Genomic DNA, 22070 nt, shown 5'->3' on the forward strand with positions numbered 1-22070 from the left:
GGGATAAAAAAAAATGCTACAAACCCATTGATTTTAATGGGGACCTTAATGACCTCACATGCAGGATTTCCCATTGAAATTAATGGAAACCACTTCTGATCCTCTAGCACAGTGTTCCCCAACTCCAGTCCTCAGGGACCGCCAACAGATCATGTTTTCAGGATCTCCTCAGTGTTACACAGGTGATGTAATTATTGTCAGTGCCTGAGCCATTGCCATGGGTGTTCTTACCATAGGAGATCCTGAAAACATGACCTGTTGGTGGTCCCTGAGGACTGGAGTTGGGGACCCCTGCTCTAGCACATGTAAAGCACATTGGTGATCTAGATTTGCCTCCCTATTTGCATTCATAGTATTTTCCCAGTAGAACACAAATGGCATACAGTTGCTATTCCATCTGTATTACAATACTCATGTGAAACTGGCCTGGGGCACATTCATGTGGACAGTGAACTTAACCTAGTAAGTCCCTATGAAAATCTACAGCTTAGTCTATAACCCTCTTTACAATTGCAGAAACTCACCATCTTTATGCTCCCCGCTGAGGGTAGCATAAGGTAGTGACAGGTATACCAATTAGAGATGGGGCTGCTGTCCATATTGGTGCAGTAGGTTGGGAGAAAATTAGTAGCAGCAAGACCAGTACTTCTAGATATAAATAAGCTGCAGCTAGTCCACCCTGCAGGCAACAGCTATCTGTATATTGATAGCTGCCAATCATTGGCAGGGTGGATATGCTAACGCTACCACTCTAATAAAAAGTCCTACATCTGGGCAAGAAAAATTAAAAAAGCAACACAGATGGGAGAAATTGGGCTAAGCAGCATATGTGAAAAAGACTTGGGTAAACTAATAGATCATAGACTGAACATGAGTCAATGTGATGCAGCAGCCAAAAAAGGGCAAACATAATTCTGGGCTGTATTAAGAGAAGCAGAGTCTAGATCACCTGCATGCAGCCCATAAATATTGACTAGTTCTGTGTGGCTACTACTAGAATGCAAGTTTCTCCTAAACTACTGCCCAGATTGTGGATATATCCCTAATCAGCGAGTCCCTACCTTGTGCTGCTCCCAGAGGATTGCAGAAAAAGTTAGATTCCCTGCACTTAAAGCCATGGTGAAAATCCATAGCAATTCTGCAACAGTTAGGCCTGGCTTGGAAAATCTGGAAGCCACAGTGCATGATTTACCTTGAGGGAACGGCTTTATAACACCATCCACTTATGTTGCACACATTTTAGAATTCACTATTAAATTCTGCAACATCCAGCTACTAAACCTCCCCAGAAGCTGCCTTCACACAAGCCGCCTGGACATTTCAAAAAGCATCTTCACCTGGTGTAAACCATCCCTGAAGAATCAGCAGTGTTATTGGAAAGTGCTGCAGATTCCAAATCCATACCATGTCTATTTGTGCTGCGAAGTGAATGGGGTAAAATCCATAGAAGATCCGCAACAGCCAGACCTGCACCATTTAGGTGTGGATTTGGGCACTGCTGGGGAAAAGCCACCATCAATACAGCCTTCTAAGTGATCATATGAGCTTGAACTGGCAATTAAAGGATTGTTGTAACTATAAAGTCGCCTTCAGACGAACAAGAAATCACGTGAGACACACACACATATAAACTCCATGGGCGGCTTGAATTCAAATTTGCCCGTGGACATTGGGCCTTAGGCTATGAACACCACACAAGAGAAACCATAAAATAGAATGAACTAAAAAGATTGAGTGGTATAAAAACCCCATTAAATAAAAGGCTTCTTCTCCTATGGGAGCATGGACTTGGACATAAATGAACATTAAAAAGGGTTATCGAAATTTAAACCAGTGCTAGCCCACCCCTTGGAGATCAGTGGGGGGTGGTTGCCATCCAAGACATCATCTGTTTGAAAGGCTAGGGCACGAGCCGATTTCTGCAGAAAGCACAAAAATCAATACCCCATGAACCATTGATCAGTTAGGGTCCCAGGCTGCAGCGCACCCCAAAAAAAAAATTGAGCATCAATAGTTAAAGCCAGCTCCTGCCTTTAGGCTACTATAACATTATGTTGGAGACTAACTCAGATGGATAGGGGTAGGTGGCCATTATCAAAGTTTAAATACAGACTCCACGCCGTTTAATACCTGAGCATTTCTTTGCACATAAAAAAGGAAACTGGCCCAATAATTAAGGTGGGATTTGAATATTAAAAAATATGTATCTGCATGTCACACATAAGGCTCTGTTCACATTGCTGCAGGTTTCCTGTTGCATAAGGTTAAAGTGTTCCTCTTAAAGAATAACTTACACAGAGCAGAATATTTTACGTGTAATACGGCTAGTCTTGGAGAAACCGCCTGCGGTAAGAGCGAAGGAAGGAATTCAGTTTTCTGCAACTCCTGTGGATGGATATACAGTAACAGCCTGCAGGACAACTGGTGTTGGAAAGGACTGGAGGGGTGCTTCACATCTGCTCCAGGAAAGGGGAACCTCCACAACAGTTTCAGGGCAGATCCCATTGACTATAATGGGGTCCACCTGCTTTACACTCAACAGCCCAGCTTTTGGACAGAAGATGCAGCTCTACCCGCTTCTTATGGTATTTTCAGGCAGAGGTGCCGCCACGGAAGTGAAGCCATAAATGTAATGTTAAGCCTTAACATTTTACCTATTTCCTCCAGTATGATGAGGGTAGCTTTCCTAACAACAAGATGAATTTAAGGTACTGGATGGACCTATGGCCATGTGGAAAGGGGTTGTAACAAAATATACAGTAATTCCCAACCCCAGGATGGCAGATTACTAGCATCTCTATGGTCAGACTACTAGAATCCCAACAGCTACTGAGAACAGGAGGTGCAATGGTCTCAAGCTAAATGGGGAACACAGAAGCACGCCCTGACTGCATTCATTTCAATGGCTGTGCTGGTGATTGCTAGGCACTCATCCTCTGCAATTTCCAGCAGCCACTAACATGAATGAAGCAGTAGCAGATATCCCAAGAGTAGGGGTCCTCACCTGAATGGCGTGGAGATTGCATGTATAAGTAGGGAGGGCCCAGCAGTCTTACCTTTCAATTAAAGTTATCCCCCATCCTGTAGGCAAAGCCTAACATTAGGCTTTATTACAACCCCTTAAAGCAGTGAGGACTGTTCCATAAGTCTGCAGTTCTTTCTATGAATTAGAACTGCAAAGCCCTTGGATTTCCCCTCATAGCTAAATTATAACATTCTGGCTCTGTGCAGCTACCCATACAGATATATATGGCTCCCACTGAACGCAAACAAATATGAAGTCCCTCTAGAACAGAGTTGTATAGTATAGCGCTACTGCTATAGGAGGTTAAAGAGATCCGTACCGATATTGGCTTAAAAAATAAAATTGGTAGAAGAGAGACATTCGCTTTAACTGGGGGAAAAAAAACTTGACCAAGAATAAACCACTTATCACTTCACCACAGAATAGATGATCCACATGAGCACCAGGGTGCTGTGTCCCCCAATGGAATGGCACAATTGATGAATGTGCACTGCTGCTTCATTCAATGTGTATGGATTTGAAAACTAGCCAAGCGCTGGCCTTTAGGGGAATGCCACAGATCAGCAGTCAGTCCCATTGATTTTTGAATGGCAGACCAATAGCAGCATGTGTGGCACAAATGCCGCTCCATCCAAATGGGGGACACAGGATGACCCAGTGATACAACACATCTATCCTGTGGCTGTATAGATAGTGATTGTGGAAGGACCCCTTCTGCCATGTTGCATGAGGGTCTGTCAGTTCCCAATTCACAGGGCAGTTGCAGGAGTTCTTCACTGCACCCCTGTGAATGTTGGTACTATAGTACAATAGTGAGGCACTTCCAACGATGTGACTTTGAGGAGCAGGCTACCTGGAAGGGTTCCTGCCCATTTAAATCTAGTCCACTGGCAAGAACGTTGGTGCTGTGAAGCAGCAATACCTCCTGAAATCCGAGACCACCACAGAAGCTGCATTTATCATATAGACGCAGTTTTACAAGCACTCAGTGCTTAACTAGAACCGTTATTCGATCACAGCACCATTTCTGGAAATGTTTTTGCGCTGCTGCTTTCGACATCAAGCTGAGCAACCAAGGCAGTGTAGAGAATGCAAGAGGAGCTTGCTGAAATTGACATCTGAATCCCATTTGGTGACTTCATTGCATAAGTTGGCCTTTGACCTTGGTTGGACACCGATGACAGAAGATGATTCTTATTAGCGTTAAAGTGCATCCGTTCACTGTGGGCTGTACGCTCCTGCGGCCAGGAGGAGGTTTCTTCTTGTGAAATGAAGATGGATGACAGGGGTAGACTTTGTCAAATAAGTACCAAGCAGTAACTCTTGGCAATTTTCATGTAAGTTTATATGACCTGTAGCACTTGTAAAGTCATCAGTTTCCAGATCTTCAAAAGTCTTTACTGCATCCCATAAACAAACTGTATTATCCATCGAACCTATAATGATATAATACGAGAGATATTGCATACAGCTGCAAACATACAGTCATGGCCAAAAGTTTTGAGACTGACACATTTTGATTTTCACAAAGTTTGCCACTTCAGTGCTATTAGATCCTTTAGGCAGATGTTACTATGATATACTGAAGATCAATTATAAGCATTCGTAAGTTTTTAAACGTTTAACAAATACATCAAGCTTAAGCAAAGACCTTTTCTCAAGGTTGGCCTTTTTTTCCAGGACTTCTGCAATTCGCCCTGGCCTGCTGGATATCAGCTTCCGAGCCAAATCCTGACTGATGGCAACCCATTCTTGTCTAATCTGTGCTTGGAGTTTAGCACAATTTGTGTTTTTGTCCACCAGCTTTTCTTAGGATTGGATCCAAAATGTTAATGTTTTGTTCACCGAGCCACTTCGTTCTCACTTTTGCCTCGTGACATGGTGCTCCATCATGCTGGAGAAAGAATTGTTCATCAACAAGTTGCTCCTGGAGGAGGTTTAGATATTATTCTTAATTCATGGCAGTGTCCTTAGGCTGAATGGTAATTGAGCCCACTGCTTTGAATGAAAAGCCCCACACATGAATGTCTCAGGATGCCTTACTGTTGGCATGACACAGGACTCATGGAAGCACTTACCTTTACTTCTCCGGACAATCAAACCAGATACCCCAGTCTGAAGGGGGCTTCATCTGAGAAAATACTGTACAGGGATTGGACTACAGTGGGGTAAAGTTATTTAAACTCCAAGCACTGATTAGACAAGAATGGGTTGCCATCTGTCAGGATTTGGCCCAGAAGCAGATATCCAGTAGGCCAGGACAAACTACAGAAGTCTTGGAGTTGGGAGGAGAGGTCAAGGTCTTCACTGTAAATACAGAGTTTGTCTAAAAATGTATGTATTTTTCACCACTTTAAAAACTAAATTATGAATGAACTTCAGTGTACACAGAAACCGCTAATTAAAATCTAATCACACTGAAGCAGCAAACAGACTGGAAGAGGTTGTCTTCAGCAACAAATCCAGCTTTAGTTTGGGCACTGATGACGGCCGTGTTAGTGTCTGGAGACCGCTTTCCTGTGGAGCGGCACACTGCCCCCACTGCAGGTGTGATTGTCTGGGGGGCATCGCATACAACAGTCGGTCACCCCTAGTAGTGGTACGAGGGACAATGACAGCTCAGCGATATGTTCAGGACATCCTGCAGCCACATGTCTTCCTCTTATGGCGGCTTCCAAGAGGCATTTTCCAATACTTAGCCGCACACATAAGGGGGGCACAGGAATGCCTCCCCAACATGGTCACACTTCTGTGGCAGGTGCCTGGTCAGATTTACCAATTTAACATAAATAGGACCATTTGGGATGCCAACTACGCTCAGTTACAGCAAATCTGGAGCGATATGCCACAGGATACCATACAGACTTGTATGCCTCCATACCTGCCCGTATCACATCTTGTATCCAAGCTAGAGGCAGCCCAACAGGGTACTAGAGCCTCCATATCCACCAGTATCACATCTTACATTTAAGTTAGAGGTGGTACAACAGGGTACTAGGGCATCTCCCTTCAAGGAGGTCGGTTTTTCTCAATAAAATATCTTTTTGCTCTGATATTGTAATCACGTATATCAACGTTACAATCAGTTTCATTTGATTCTGACAGCTTGATTTTCTATTTGACAGTGCGTGTATATATTACACTCACACAAGAATCCTGGCATGAAAAAGGTTGCAATATTGGTGCAAGTAGTTATAACTGCGGGTTAATGCCTGGCACTTTATTTTTTTACGTTGTCAGGGCCCAACATAAATGGCAGGGTGCCACACAGCCTATAATTTATGCCAGAAACAGGAGTTCTAGCTGAAATCTACAGCAGTTCATAGCTAGCATAGGTTTTAGTCTGCAACATGAAAATGCAACAAGTGCCCATGTCTCAATATATTGTTGCATTTACACCACAGCACACTTTAGACAGACCAATGTTACATATAGTGAAGTAAATATGCCCCACAGAGCATAAAGCTGAACAGACCAAAGCCACAGAGCCCGACATGCTCCGTACACATGGCTATGCTATTGGCAGCTTTTCTCTAGAGACTCTGTCACACCTGTCCACAGGTTGTGTGAGATAGTGGAGCTCTACCCCATTCACTTCAATGGAGCAAAGCTGCAATATCAGATGCAACCTGTGGAAGGTGTGACACTTTCTAGAAGAAAGCAGTTGTGTTTTTCTAAACCTGTAATTTTCAAAAACCAAAAAATTTGGACTCCCTTTCCTACAGCACCATAAACTGAGTTATGGTGCCATTAGGGGAGCTGACAGGGTGCCAGCTGAGGTCACATTCCCTAACAATATTGTAATTTAGGTTCCTTTTAAGAAAAGGCCAACCGTTTAAGTGTTAAACGCTGCAGTGCAAATATTTGAGGTAAATGTAAAGAGAAAGGAGAAAAACCAAAACAAAACCGAGACTTCACATACCTGATGCCAAAATCTCTCCATCGCGGCTAAATTTAAGTGCATAGATTGTGTTTGTATGACCCTTTAACTCTCCAACCATTAAGCCATGGCCGATGTCCCAAAGCAAGACTCTAGAATCCGTGCTTCCACTGGCCAGAAACTTTCCATTGGGAGTAAATGTCAGTGTGTGAATAGGTCCCTGGATATAAAACAGATATAAGCCTCAAGTTTACTTCGTTTTTACAGACAGAGGAAAAAAAAAATGTACATGCCTTACCAAATTAAATAAAACCATCAGACTATGTAAAAACTATAAAAGTTTCATCAAGATTTTATTGTAATAGATCTACTTAAAATGACTACACAGGAGATATTTGTATAGTTTCTGTAGGGGCAGCTATACATTCTTTACCTTGTGTCCAGTAAAGATCCTGACACAGTTTCCATTGAGTACATCCCATAACCTGACCGTCCTGTCTGTGGAGCCAGTGGCTACATAATTAGAGTTTGGATGAAAACGAGTACTTATGACATCTGCAAGATGACCAGCAAATATTCGCAGCGGCTGATAGTGGTCAGTGGCCCATAAGCTGTAAATGACATTAAAACATAAGACAAACCAATACAGTTTATTACAGACGAAATGGCATACATGACTTAAAGGGGTTGTCCCGTGAAAGCAAGTGGGGTTATACACTTCTGTATGGCCATATTAATGCACTTTGTAATATACATCGTGCATTAAATATGAGTCATACAGAAGTTACACACTTACCTCCTCCGGTGCTGGCGTCCCCGTCTCCATGGCGCCAACGCTGCCTTCTCCTTCCATTAGACGCGCTCGCGCTGTGCGGTCCTCTGCTGTGTTCAATGGGGCCGCTCCGGCGTGCTCGCGCCGCCGAGGTCTTCTGCGCATGCGCAGACCAACTCTCCGGTGCGAGCACACCGGAGAAGCCCCATTGAACACAGCAGAGGACCGCACAGCGCGAGCGCGTCTAATGGAAGGAGAAGGCAGCGTTAGTCGGCGCCATGGAGATGAGGACGCCAGCACCGGAGGAGGTATAACTTCTGTATGGCTCATATTTAATGCACGATGTATATTACAAAGTGCATTAATATGGCCATACAGAAGTGCTTACCCCACTTGCTTTCACGGGACAACCCCTTTAAAGTACAGGATAATGGAAGCACTGGCCAAACAAGTTGTGACACGGAATAATGTGCAAATTTTGTACACACTTTGCAAGATAGACATTAGTTTGTGGTAGAGATAGAATTCTATTTTCATGATAGCCAAAGTGTCATTCAGGCCTTAAAAATGGATGACCTACCTTCAGGATAGGCCATTAGTATGTGGAAGCCCAACGCCGCCGATCAGCAGTTTGCAGTGGCGCTGTCTCTTTTCCGGCCTGTGACACAATCTATCCTGCAGCTAGGTCATCAATTTTTTAAAGCCCAGATAAGACAGACATTCTTATAAAAGTTAAGATTTACCATGAAAACCGTTAGATCAAAAACATTTAAAAAAAACTATTTCAGAAGCTTTCTTTTACCGTGCAACTCTGTCATGTCCTCCTGACACAAAGTAATACCCATAGGGCGAGAACTGTGCATCCCATACAGGATAATTGTGACCTTTGTAGGCTACTAGACATGTAAAGGTCTGAAGGCTCCATAGCCGGACAGTGCCATCTTCCGAACTGGATAGTAAGTAGTTCCTACAGAAGACAGTAGTGTTATTTAACGTGAGTGAACTATTTATGTCTCAAAATGCTTTTCTCCATGGGTCTCATCAGATCTCATGGGGATCATACAAGCTATTCTTCCCCTCACCTGTCTGGACTGAAGCTAGTTGCATATACTGGCCCACTGTGACCAAATAAAACTTTATTCTCACTGGCAGTTCTCTCATCCATAATTCGCTCGAGAACGTCATCCGATTCCTTGTCAATCAAGTTGAGATCTGATAAAATAGAAAAAAGCCAGACATGTAACAAGCCAGTTCCTGATATTTAGCAGCTCCCTGATCTTCTGAATCAGAAAGCAAATGACTCCCTCTACGATATGGAAATAGAAAAAAGTGGAGAGCGCCACAGGTGGATCCAATCCACACAAGTTATGCTGTGTGGATGCGGTCACAAAGTGTCTTTTCCTCAGTGCTCCAATCCTTCAATGTAAGGAGAGCTGCAGATACAGGCTGGGGGGTCTAGAAGAAGAACTCCCCCAGATATAATAAAGAAAGAGAGAAAAAACAAACCGTCAGAAAAAAGAGATCCGCGCTCACAGGTAAAATGCACTGAGGACAAATTCACGTGTAGACAGTGGTGAGGTGAAACACTTACTTGGAAGGAGGGGGGTATGATGTACAAATGCCCCCTCCTCAGAGTGTCCACCACAAGGTATAGAGCTGAGCTCCAAGTAGCAGGATGATTCTCCAGTTGTTGTAATCAAACAGAACTTTTAATACGGCAACGCGTTTCGGTGCAGAATAAGGCACCTTTCTCAAGCCATTAACATTAATGTGGTGGACACTCTGAGGAGGGGGCATTTGTACATCATACCCCCCTCCTTCCAAGTAAGTGTTTCACCTCACCACTGTCTACACGTGAATTTGTCCTCAGTGCATTTTACCTGTGAGCGCGGATCTCTTTTTTCTGACGGTTTGTTTTTTCCCTCTACGATATAGAATTTATATCCGTTAAGAGCCCAAATTCTTTAAGGCCGTATGGAATAAACTAGTTTCACATCACATGAATGCAGAAAAATGCATGGAGGAAGAAAACCAGGATGGAACCTGGATAGCACCATAGCAGTGAATGTGAGACTAAGAGCCAAGGTCAGAGTTTGGTAGTAAAGATGAGTACACTCGCTAAAGGCAATTGCTCAAGCGAGCATTGCCTTTAGCGAGTACCTGCCCGCTCGAGACAGAAGGTTCGGGTGCCAGCAGCGGGCAGGGAGCTGCGGGGGGAGAGCGGGGCAGAACGGAGTGGAGATCTCTCTCCCTCTCCCCCCCGCTCCCTCCTGCTGACCGCCGCTACTCACCGCTCCCCCGCGCCGGCACCCGAACCTTTCGCCTCGAGCGGGGAGATACTCACTAAAGGCAATGCTCGCTCGAGCAATTGCCTTTAGCGAGTATACACGCTCACCTCTATTTGGTATCCTTTACATAGCCCATACAGCTACTGCATAGGACTTCTGTTTTATAGTGCAGGTAAGTATAGAGTCAGTTATATATTTCTAGGTGCCACAATGGATGGCCTTCTAGGAAGTTTTCTACAAAGCAGTCAGAATGGCATTTATGAAAGACATCTACAAGTTGCTAAAACAGCGTTCACCCCCCCCCCCCCCCCCCACCAGGCACTCAGGTGCTCTTCAAGAAGTCCATCAGTACGTACCAGCAGCGCTTTTAACACTCCGCAGTTTTTTAGGCGTCAGGCTCCATACACGCACAGTGGAATCAGAGTAGCCTCCTGCGATCATGCTGGAATCATCAGTAATGTCCACTGCAGTCAGGCCCTGCATGGAAATATAGAATGGTTTTATACATAGTCCAAAACAATTCATTTTAATACCATTTCTGTAAAAACATGCTAGTATCGTGTTTCCCCGAAAATAAGACAGTGTCTTATATTAATTTTTGTTCAAAAAGGTTTAACTTTTTTTACATGTCTAGCTGCCTGGACACTATTTAAATTGACTTTTTAATTAACTGTTAGCAGGGCTTAATTTTGGAGTAGGGCTTATATTTCAAGCATCCTCAAAAAGCCTGAAAAATCACGCTGTGTCTTATTTTCAGGGAAACGGGGTAGTATTCAAAACATACCTGATAAGCATTGAGGAATGTGTAGAAACATATTGACGGCAACAATTCAGGACCAAGGCGCACGCGCTTCGCCGATTCCTTCATTATCATAATTTTATCAAGTTTATCAGAATCTTTCAGCTCTGGGAGAGGAATCCTGGCAGCAGCAGAAAACAAAGTGAGCCAATGAAAACATTACAAGATAACATTCAGATTTCATAGGATGAGTGATAAGTGTGAGATCAATAGAGGTCCAACAACCTCTGGTTGCCCATTCAGCTTTTGCCTACATCTGTTGTAGACAACAGCAGTGCCGATGATCAACCCCACAACCCCTGACCAATGATGTCCAGGAGAACAGCAAAGTACTTCCATACTAACAGTCAGTGGGATCCCGGAGGTCGAACCCCCCCACCTTCCCCAATCAAACCATCACTTATCACCCATCTTGAAGGCAAGTGTTAGTGGAATGGACAGGCCCTCTTTATAAGGCAATGTTGCTTGTAACAAGTGGAATGGGCTGCATACCTCATGAGTTGTTTACACATTGTATTACTGTACAAGCCAAATGGATGAGATTTGTAGAGATCTCATCCCCACTGTTTAAAAAAATCCACAGCGTAAATTGACCTGCAAATGCAAAATCTTCAACATGACGATTTTCAAGCATTCAACTCCTACATGTGAAATGCACATGTAACATGCAGACTCTAAGATAATTTCTGCAACCGAAAGAAGTCCCAAAAACTAATATAGTAACTTCTATAAGTTGTAATGAAAGTATTTTGAATTACTGGACATCTTGGCAGGGAACAGTTTGCAATTTTTTTACCCCATATAAAATGCATGCATTTGGGGCTGACAATCGTTTTTGCAATTGGATTTAATAAAAAATGTTGCAGTTTGTCTTCTGCAGCTTCTACATATCACTGTATACACACACTGCAGTACAAGTCTCTTAGTAGCAGATCCATCAGTGAGGCTGGACAGATAGAGGAGAGAACAGTGGGAAACTAGGCTGACACCTTCTGCCTATTGAGTGCTGAAACGTGCAACTGTGCCTGGATGAATTGACCTTAAGGCCCATTTACATGCAAAGATAATCTTTCAAACGATTGAAAGTTTTAGCAACCTTTTTGCATAAAGTGTTACTGGATGCTAATATGTTAATTAACACTTCATCTTTTTGGATGTAAAAGGGACCCCCAGGAGCTGATTTTAGAGTCCAGCATGTGACTAATCACACGCCATGCTGTGCAAACAGCTGCATTGTTCTCATCTGGGCCGTCAGCAGAATACAATGTAATCTCCCAACTCCCAGAGAGAACACAGCATGCGGTTTATTGAGATACTTTATCACTGTGCGGCTGAACGATGGATTTTAAGTTCACCTTACAATCATCGTTTAGACGAGAAGTGCACGATGGCAGTGTTTACATGTAACAATTCTTGCTCATTTTTGTCGTTTGAACGTATTTTGAGCAATAATAGGTAAGTAAATGGGCCTTTATTCTGCGCCTCCTTGGACCATTACTCTATCAGCAGTACTCAAGATCCTGAATTTTCATTCCTCTATGGTGGTTAAGTGAGCACCAGTCTTCACTGCATACCAGGCACAGCACCATACCTTTTATAGCAGCTCAATCTTATTGACTTGAACGGGACTTAGAGGCTTTAAGGCCACATTTGAATGAACATGATATCACTGCCCTGAGAAGAGCCTGCAGCACTAATACAAGCACTGCTTCCTCTAAACCGTTGATCTGTGGGGTTCCCAAAATACATATTCCCACTAATTGATTAGTGGCCCAGTTGAGGATAGGTTATCAATATTTAGTCCTAGAAAACCCCTTGTTGCCATGTTCACATAGCAGCATTGATGCAGGTTTTCGATGTGGATGTGCAGTAGACTTCATCCTTTCAAATGAAAGGGTGAAATTTGCTTCAGATGTGTGCAAGAGAACTAACTACGCTACATCTTACTCTACTGCGTAGAAGGTGGCCTGACCAGTAATAAAAAAACATCCCAATATTGAATTCTTAAGTTCAAAAACATTTACTTACCTATTCTGCGGAGGAGCATTAGGATCCTGCTTCTTACTTTTTGAACCAATACTGTCCTTTTTTGGCTTCTTTTTCTTTGGCTTGCCTTCCTCATTTTCACCTTCCTCATCTTCGTCATCCAATGGCACCTCAATCTCTGGCTCTTTTAGAAGACCAAAGAAGACCTATAAATATGAAAACTGAAGTTACTTGGGTTCTCATCCCGTTGACAGTGCCAGGATGCCTTAAGGCCCTTTTGCACGCAAAGATAATCTTTCAAACGACTGAAAGATTTAGCAATCCATTTGCTTTAAGTATTAATGGCCATTAACACTTAGGCCGCCTGAACACGAGCGGAAATCCCACGGCGGGATTTCCGCCGCTCAAAGCCTGCATAGGATTGCGTTAACAAACGCAATCCTATGCAGACAGCCGCGGTTTAGCTACGCGAAATATCGCGCTGCAAATAAACTGCGGCATGTCCTATTTCTGTGCGGGGCTCGCAGAGCCTAACACAGAAACGTCACTCACCCGGCCGCCGGCTCCGGTCTGCGAATGCGCCGGCTGCCCAGCAGCCGGCACATGAAAGAGCCGGGCCGCCGGGCGCGGGTGAGTACGCGCTCGTCCCTGCAGGCGCTCTGGTCGGATTCTCGCCGCCGGATCCGACCCGCTTGTCTGCAGGCGGCCTTAATCATTTTCAATTGCATGTAAAGGGGCCTCAATGAGTTGTTTGCAGAGACCAGCATGTGTTTAAACACACACCCAGCTGTGCAAACAGCTTCCATAGCATTCCATTACCCTCCTTGTGGCTAGTGTAAACATGCCACAGGGAAAACATCGTGCAGTCTTTTGGAAGAGGAGCGAAATACATTGAAATGGAATGCATTTGCTCAGTCTTTCAGCAGCCGAACAATGGATTTTAAGTGAACTAAAAATCAATCATTCGAACGAGAAGTGCACGATGCTCACGTTTACACAAAAAGATATCGCTCATATTTGGCAATAATCGTTGTGTATAAAACAGCACTTAATACAATCAGATTATCTATCCATCCATCCCATATCTATCCCATCCATCCATCCCATATCTATCCATCCATCCATCCCATATCTATCCATCCATCCCATATCTATCCCATATCCATCCATCCATCCCATATCTATCCCATATCCATCCATCCATCCATCCCATATCTATCCCATATCCATCCATCCATCCCATATCTAACCCATATCCATCCATCCATCCAATATCTAACCCATATCCATCCATCCATCCCATATCCATCCATCCCATATCTATCCCATATCCATCCATCCCATATCCATCCATCCATCCCATACCTATCCCTCCCATATCCATCCATCCATCCCATACCTATCCCTCCCATATCCATCCATCCCTCCCATATCCATCCATCCCTCATCTATCCATCCCATATCTAGCCATCCATCCCATATCTATCCCATATCTAGCCATCCATCCCATATCTATCCCATATCTAGCCATCCATCCCATATCTAGCCATCCATCCCATATCTATCCCATATCTAGCCATCCATCCCATATCTATCCCATATCTAGCCATCCATCCCATATCTATCCCATATCTAGCCATCCATCCCATACCTATCCATCCATCCCATACCTATCCATCCATCCCATACCTATCCATCCATCCCATACCTATTCCATATCTATCCATCCATCCCATACCTATCCCATATCTATCCATCCATCCCATACCTATCCCATATCTATCCATCCCATACCTATCCCATATCTATCCATCCCATACCTATCCCATATCTATCCATCCATCCCATACCTATCCCATACCTATCCATCCATCCCATACCTATCCCATACCTATCCATCCATCCCATACCTATCCCATATTTATCCATCCATCCATCCCATACCTATCCATCCATCCCATACCTATTCCATATCTATCCATCCATCCCATATCTATCCATCCATCCCATACCTATCCCATATCTATCCATCCCATACCTATCCCATATCTATCCATCCATCCCATACCTATCCCATACCTATCCATCCATCCCATACCTATCCCATACCTATCCATCCATCCCATACCTATCCCATATTTATCCATCCATCCATCCCATATTTATCCATCCATCCATCCCATATCCATCCCATATCCATCCATCCATCCCATATCCCTCCCATATCCATCCATCCCTCCCATATCCATCCATCCCATATCCATCCAATATCCCTCCCTCCCATATCCCTCCCTCCCTCCCTCCCTCCCATATCCCTCCCTCCCTCCCTCCCATATCCCTCCCTCCCTCCCTCCCATATCCCTCCCTCCCTCCCATATCCCTCCCTCCCTCCCATATCCCTCCCTCCCTCCCATATCCCTCCCTCCCTCTCATATCCCTCCCTCCCTCCCATATCCCTCCCTCCCTCCCATATCCCTCCCTCCCTCCCATATCCCTCCCTCCCTCTACAGATTATATATATATATCTACTGCTCAACACATACCGGGAACCGATACAGAGTTCTTTTAACTTGTTAATGTGCTCATTACTACTTCCTGCTTGCTTCCATTGTTGGCTGTCTGAGCATCTGAGTACAATGCACGTATTATACCTGTAGCCAGTTTCTGTGGTTTAATCCTATTGTGACTGTGTAACGCCTCATTGCAACAGACTCCCTAATGAACCGGCACATTTAGCCCCCACACATCGTTGCTAGCAGTTTTGTCATTCATGACCCTCGGTGACCCTAAAGACGAGCTCCATCCATGTTTTTCAGTTATGTGATATCCATACCAATGTCCGGTCTGCTTTGACACTACATATTACAGTTTAATTGTCTGAACCCACCGATAAAGGCAAGGGTCAGATGACCAATATGTATAACAGAAAGCTCAACCTTTCCCTAACAACGTTGGGGGAAGAAGGATCAGGGACTTTGAATTTAAGCCTGATCCCTTTGTTGTCAGAGATAAGCCACCAGAATTGTCTGGCAGAAACAAACGTTTAGCCAAGCCAAACAATCGTGTGTATGGGGGAGCTGGTGGACATAGCGGTCAATCATTCATCCAATGATTGTTGAATGTGCATGGGAATTTTGAGACAGGTTGGTACCGGGGAGCACTAAGGTGTGCGGATCTTACTCCAATCACAGTGCTTTAGCAATTTTTTGCATTGCACAGTAGGACAGACAGGCTGGACTAGATGGACATAGTCTTCATTCAGCCTTACATACTATGTTACTATGACTAATAATAGTCATGTTAATTGTTCATTACTATTGGACCACCTGCATTATGCTTGCTGATTCTTCAGATTAACCATACTATCCTGGCTGTACACTGGGTGTACCAAAGTCCTCAGATTTTGTTTTTGTGATTACATATCCCTATTAGTAGAACAAACCTTGACTTTGTTTGCTTCTCTTCTAGCTTCTCCAGAAAGGCTGCCCACCATTGCATCAATTTGTTGCTTGCTGCGTGGCATGCCATCAAAGATATCAATATACAGATGCTCCTGGACTATGCTCCAGATCTGATTGTTCTGTCTCTCCTGTAGATGGCGCTTCAGCAACTGATAAGAATCTCTGGATATTCTTAAAACAAACTTGCTTGTCCGAAAGTCAAGCATAGTCTCATTTCCTTTCATGTGTTCTTTCTTCGTAAGACTGGCCAAAATCCGGAGATCATCTTCATAGTAACATTCCTGGTCTCCATGAAATCTATCGAAGGGGGAAAGAGGAAAACAAGAACATTGAGAAATGTAGCTTTTTTTCCATAAGTTTCTTCCTTTTCTTAAAGAGTCATTAATTGGGACATGATTAGTGGTGAGGGGGGCTTCTATGTTATTAGGGCATCTACAAGATGCATGCGAGGAGCTAGTAGAGGGGGTGCGCAGCTAACACTTGAGACCACTGACTAGAAGAGATCCACGAGGATCGATACTCAGCTTTTATAGATCCTTTTAGTTAAAGTATCATTGCAGCTTTTAGTGCTGCTTGCTGAAACAGCAGACAAATGGAAGATAAACCATAATCATAAGTTTTGTGCAAAAAGTTCAATAAAGTTTTATTCAAGGAATGACAGTGTACTGGATATTCCTTACCCCTTAAGGGCATGGCCTATTTTGGGCTTAAGGACTCAATGATTTTTGGCGGATTTTAATCTCCATTTTCCAAAAGCCATAATTTTTTTATTTTTCCGTGAACATCGCCACGTAAAAAAACAAGCCTTTATATGGCCAACTGTAGTTTTTATTGGTGGCATTTTGGGGTACATAGACTATTGTAAAACTTTTTTTTTATGATTGCAGGGAGAGAAAACACATCAATTCTGCCATAGATTTTTTTCTGCGGGTCGGTATGATTACAATAACAAAATTCTTATTTTTTTAGTTTTTCCCCTTTTCTGCAATAAAACCTTTTTAAGGAAATCTTTTTTTCCTAAATCACTGCTTTCAAAGTCCTATAACTTTTACTTTTCCATGTACGGAGCTCTGTGAGGGTTTGTTTTTTGCGAGATGAGCTGTAGTTTTTATTGGTACCATTTTGGGGTACATACAGCTTTTTTGATCACTTTTATTACATTTTTGGTAGGCTAAAAATTAGAGCCCGATGACCCCTTCCCATGCCGCGATCTACATAGAGGTCAACACCGAGAGGGGGGGGTCAGTCTCTGCATATTCGATGCACCCTCGCTGTTGCAGAGGGATGGCGCGAGATCTCTTATAATCTCGCACTAGCCACGTGACGCAAGGGTACGTCCAGTTGCGGGAAGTACCCTGCTGCCATGACGTACCCTTACATCCTGTGGAGGTAAGGGGTTAAACCTGGCAGCAGCTCATACTAACTAATGAAAAACTCCTGAAGAAATGCTCAGTTTTCACACTACACGTACCAAGTCACTATACTCACTTATCAAAGAAGGATTTGGCCTTGTTTTCATGCTGGTTGTATACGAGCTCCAGATACATGTGTACGAACAGTGGGTAGAACAACTGCGACAGCTCGGCACGATGACAGTCCAGGACAGACTCAATGAACCTCTTCAGGCTGCTGTAGTATTCCTCATACAGGGCTGGATCTCCCTGCTGGGTGTACGCAGACAGAACGGCGCTGACATCCGGCTGATCCTGGGGGCCACTAGTCAGTGGAGCTGGAAGGAGGGCAAAAAACATTGTTAAAGTCACTTATCTCGCTTAAAAGCTATATGTAGAGCTATTTAAAAATGACATCTCATCCCAAATCACCAAGACAGTCTATTTAGGCAGCACACAGAGTCAACAGCATGATGCTATGCCAGGACTTCTAGGTGCTTTATTTCCTTTTACATACATGGGTACATATGTGCGCAGTATAGGCTGGGTTCACATCAGCGGTCCTTCATCCATTACTAATGGATCGATTTCAGATTTTCTGTTTTATAAACAGAAAACTCAGTCTGCTTTCATTTATTTAGATTTGAGCTTAACAGAACAAATAGCGAGTAGCACTGCACACTGCGCTACGTAAAAATAAAAAAGACACAAACCTAATAAAAAAGCAGCAAACTGAAAGCTTTTTTTAACCCATTAAGATTAATGGGAACTATCCATGCCATTTTAATTGCATTTCTCTGCTTTAAAGATGGAACCGAGACGTGGAATTATAACGGACGCCCTAACGGAAATGTGAATGCAGCCCAAGTGATATAAGCTGAAACTAACATGTCAAGAATGGATAGGTAGCTTCAGTTTGCGCCAGTTAGGCTGGGTTCACACACACACACCGGATCCGGGCGGAAATTTCGCAATTTGGCCACAGCAAAAAAACGCGAGATTTTCACCCGGGAAAAGCGCTGCTTCAAATCCCACGGGACTTAGCTGCGGGTTTTGAAGTGGCCTGGCCGCACGCTCTTCCGCTGCGGCTGTCGCTCCCACAGAGGATAGCGTGGCCGCAGCAGAAGTAGTAAAAAATGAGCATGCTGCAGCCGGCGAATCCGCAATGCAGCGCCGGCTTTGCCGCAGTGGATTCACCGTCCCGTTTGGATGAGATTTCTGAGAAATCTAGTCCACATAGCTGGCCAAGCCAGGGATTAGCGGCCGCAGGTGGACTTGCTGCAGCAAAATTCCGGATGGAATTCCCACAGCAAATCCGCCCAGTGTGAACCCAGCCTCAGGGTTCATTCACATCAGCATTGGAGGGTTTGTTCTTAACTTCTGTCACTGATTCCTGCTAGTAGCGCAGCAAGCTGCTGTATTTCATCCTTTACATTGTCAAATCACTGGACGGATATTGGATGGAACCCATTATAGACAATGGGGGTCCATTTGGAGCCATCATAAGACGTACCCATTCAGCCAGGGGGTGCCGTTTACCTGATCCCTGAACGGAGCAGGAAATCAGAACTCCCGAATGCCAATATAAACAATCCCTCAGAGATCCGTTCTGATCAGGTAACAGATCCGGTTTTTGTTTGATTAAAATGTATCTATTTTACAACTGCAAAAATTGTATTAAATGGACCAAAAACAAAAAAGCCTAAATGGAATACCTTCATAGAGTAATATATTGAGATTTCAGAAGACCCTATAGATAGCCCTGACACCCAGACGGCACCTCGCAAACTCATCCCTGCTTATTACTGCAAATTAGCCTGTGGCCACCAGCCGCCACAAAAGAGACTAACACGTTATTTATTTTCCCGCAGTGTGGAAAACTGCATGATGGTGTGGATTCCCATTAAAAAAAGATGGGAAGTGGATTTTGGTGTAGAGTCACTCACATTGAAGGCAGTTTAGCACGGGGTATTTTATCACATTTTTGCAGTGCTGCTGCTGTTTACAATTAAGGGGGGGAGGGGGTGTCGCACCGTGAGGATAAAATTACTTGGATCGCATATAGTAAAAGGATTTCAATGGGACTCAAAAAAGGTTTTAAAATTGAAAAAAAAATTTTTTTAAGTGCTGAAGCGAAATAAGTTTCACTGAAATCAATATGAATTTTACTGGATCCATTTTTTATATCCGTTTTTCTGCTCTAATGACGGAACAGAAGAATGAAAAAAAACTAAGCACGGATGTGCAGCCAATCCTGTGTATTATAGACATGTATGTGCGCAATATACACATATGTAATATAAGGTGTATGCCTTCCAGCAGTCCGCGGACAGCACTATCACTGGTGTAGACAGGACACGTGACCCAGATACAATGTAACATTCTGCACAGGACACGTGACACACTATAACATCCCAGCAGTGCTACAATGTATCTGACTTCTGCAGGAGGTTCTACAAGTGCGGCGGCTGCCGGCCGGCCGCGGGGATATCCCGGCACGGAGCTCACACCCCGGTATGTCCGGCTCACCTCTCCCCGGGACTCCCGCGCTGCTGCCGCTGCTGTTGGCGGCTCCTCCGCCGGAGCTCAGGGACGAGTTCCCCGCGGTGACCCGGCTCAGCAGCGTCTGCTCCGTCCCGTCCTGCTCGCTCTGCTGCTCGGAGCTCGCGTCCCCCCCGTCTACGATGCCGGTCTCCCGCAGCAGGACGTCCGCCGACTCCTTCAGGTTACTCTTCTTCAGAAACTGCAGGACAGCCAGCAGCGTCTGCCGGTCCGGCGCCTCCGAGCTCCCCGCCTGGGAGGTGACCGCTGCCGGGGCAGGAGGAGCAGCAGCAGCGGTGGCGACGGCAGCAGCAGCCGGAGAGCTCGGAGGTTTAGGGGAGACCCCATTCCCGTTGCCGAGCGCCGTCTCTTCATCCTCTTTACAGCCTGGGTTCTCCTGCTTCACGTCCTCCAGGAGCTCGGGCTCCGTCTTCACCGACACACTCGCCTCATCTGGCGCCGCCGCCATCTTGGAGCGGGAGTTTATTCTGTACGACGTCGCGGTTTACGTTAGTAGGGGCGCGGTTAAGCTTACTTCCGGGCTCTGCTTAGCGAATGAGAGAAGATGCTGTGGGTACAGGGGAAAAACTACATCTCCCGGCATGCTCCGGGCCGCACATGCGCAGATCTGTGTTGAAAAGATATTACGGCGCTGCTCCTTGTGAGGCTGGTTTGCCGGTGGTCGCGGGGATGGCAGTGGAGTTCGGTAACTCGGGGAAGTGTAAGGGAAAGAGGACGGGGACGTCTCCGAGCTCCACAGCTCCTTGTTTGAGGAGGTCGGGTGTAGAGTGAGCCACAAAGTGCGAGGCGGGACGAGGTGAGAAGTGACACCTGCGCGGGTCACGTGGTCCCTGCTGGATAGTTTACATGTGCTTGTTACATTGTATTCCTCATTACACGCTAATGCTGCATTCAGATGGAGTGATTAATCGTTTGATCTAAACTAATTACTGAACGATGACCGATAATTTACTTTTTGTTTGTCCGTTTTATGCGGGCATAAAAGTCATCGTTGGCCCCTTCACTAATCGTTTGGTTTAAACAGCGCTTATTCAGTCGTCCTCATTTGCTTATGAGTTAAAACAAAAAACGGATTACAGTTGTATGATGTGAGTGCGATACAGTTTTTGGCGCGCTCCATCATGGGGCCCGTTAACAATAGAAAAAATTGGACATAACCCCCGCCACCGGCCACACTGTATATCTTCCTTCTTAATAAATAACAGCATCTAAATGGTTAACGTATTGTACACTGGAATGTACAAGATGCTTCTGTGACTCCCACTTCTTTCTCAGAGAAAAAGCTGTCCGAGAGCGCTCTGGGACCCCCACCACTGATAAGGGGAGCCGCTCATTACAACCCCACCTCCCCGTTTTGGATTTCTCAAGCCAAGCAGTGATATTAATAAGTCTATTCTCCGTTAAGTTTCTTTTGTAAGAAATCAAGTGTTGTAGTAGTAACACACCTTAAGGCGTTAACATATGTTAATCATTAGCCAATCATGAGTTATGACTTTAGGGGGCGTGTATTTCTATTCCTGCGTCATTTGGTGTGTGTGTGTGTATGTATGTATGTATGTATGTATGTATGTATGTATGTATGTATATATATATATATATATATATATATATATATATATATATATATAAAATGTGTCATGATGTTATTAATAAACCAAAAGCATACTGATATTGACGAGCCTTGTGTCAGTTTCTTGACGTGCATGCACTTCTCATTGTAACCAATTTGGAGCAGTACAGTGAAGTCAGAGGGATATGGTTTATTTCCCATAACAAACTGCCGAAATATGCAAGGAAGCGGTGTTTATTGGTCCTTGGATATACAGCATATTCATGGACTGAAATAGGCTACTCTTAGACATGCGTTCACAAAAGGCTATGTTCGAAGTCGTGGCATTTTACCACG

The 22070-nt window shown here is 44.4% G+C and overlaps 2 protein-coding genes across 5 annotated transcripts in view; one reads left to right on the forward strand and one right to left on the reverse strand.

Annotated features, from left to right (window-relative positions):
* LOC136626121 (transcription initiation factor TFIID subunit 5-like) lies at window positions 1-20634 on the reverse strand. The gene is made up of 11 exons (XM_066600893.1): window positions 20132-20634; window positions 17700-17940; window positions 16193-16508; window positions 12793-12956; window positions 10750-10885; window positions 10322-10442; window positions 8760-8889; window positions 8480-8644; window positions 7339-7516; window positions 6948-7125; window positions 1-4461 (listed from the first exon to the last, which is right to left on the reverse strand). Exons 1-11 carry the CDS (start codon window positions 20610-20612, stop codon window positions 4244-4246), a joined length of 2328 nt encoding a protein of 775 aa, XP_066456990.1. The 5' UTR covers window positions 20613-20634; the 3' UTR covers window positions 1-4243.
* LOC136626123 (putative nuclease HARBI1) overlaps window positions 20011-22070 on the forward strand; it is a 10488-nt gene continuing 8428 nt past the window's right edge. For 2 of the 4 annotated variants that reach the window (XM_066600899.1, XM_066600898.1), the window contains exon 1: window positions 20011-20116. The gene's annotated coding sequence lies outside the window, so the exon portion shown is untranslated. Of the gene's footprint in view, window positions 20117-20619; window positions 20961-22070 lie in introns of those variants that run through there. The other 2 variants (XM_066600897.1, XM_066600896.1) reach the window with 2 other exon arrangements.

The sequence above is a fragment of the Eleutherodactylus coqui genome, chromosome 4 (assembly GCF_035609145.1).
Source record: "Eleutherodactylus coqui strain aEleCoq1 chromosome 4, aEleCoq1.hap1, whole genome shotgun sequence".
NCBI classification, from domain to species: Eukaryota; Metazoa; Chordata; class Amphibia; order Anura; family Eleutherodactylidae; genus Eleutherodactylus; species Eleutherodactylus coqui.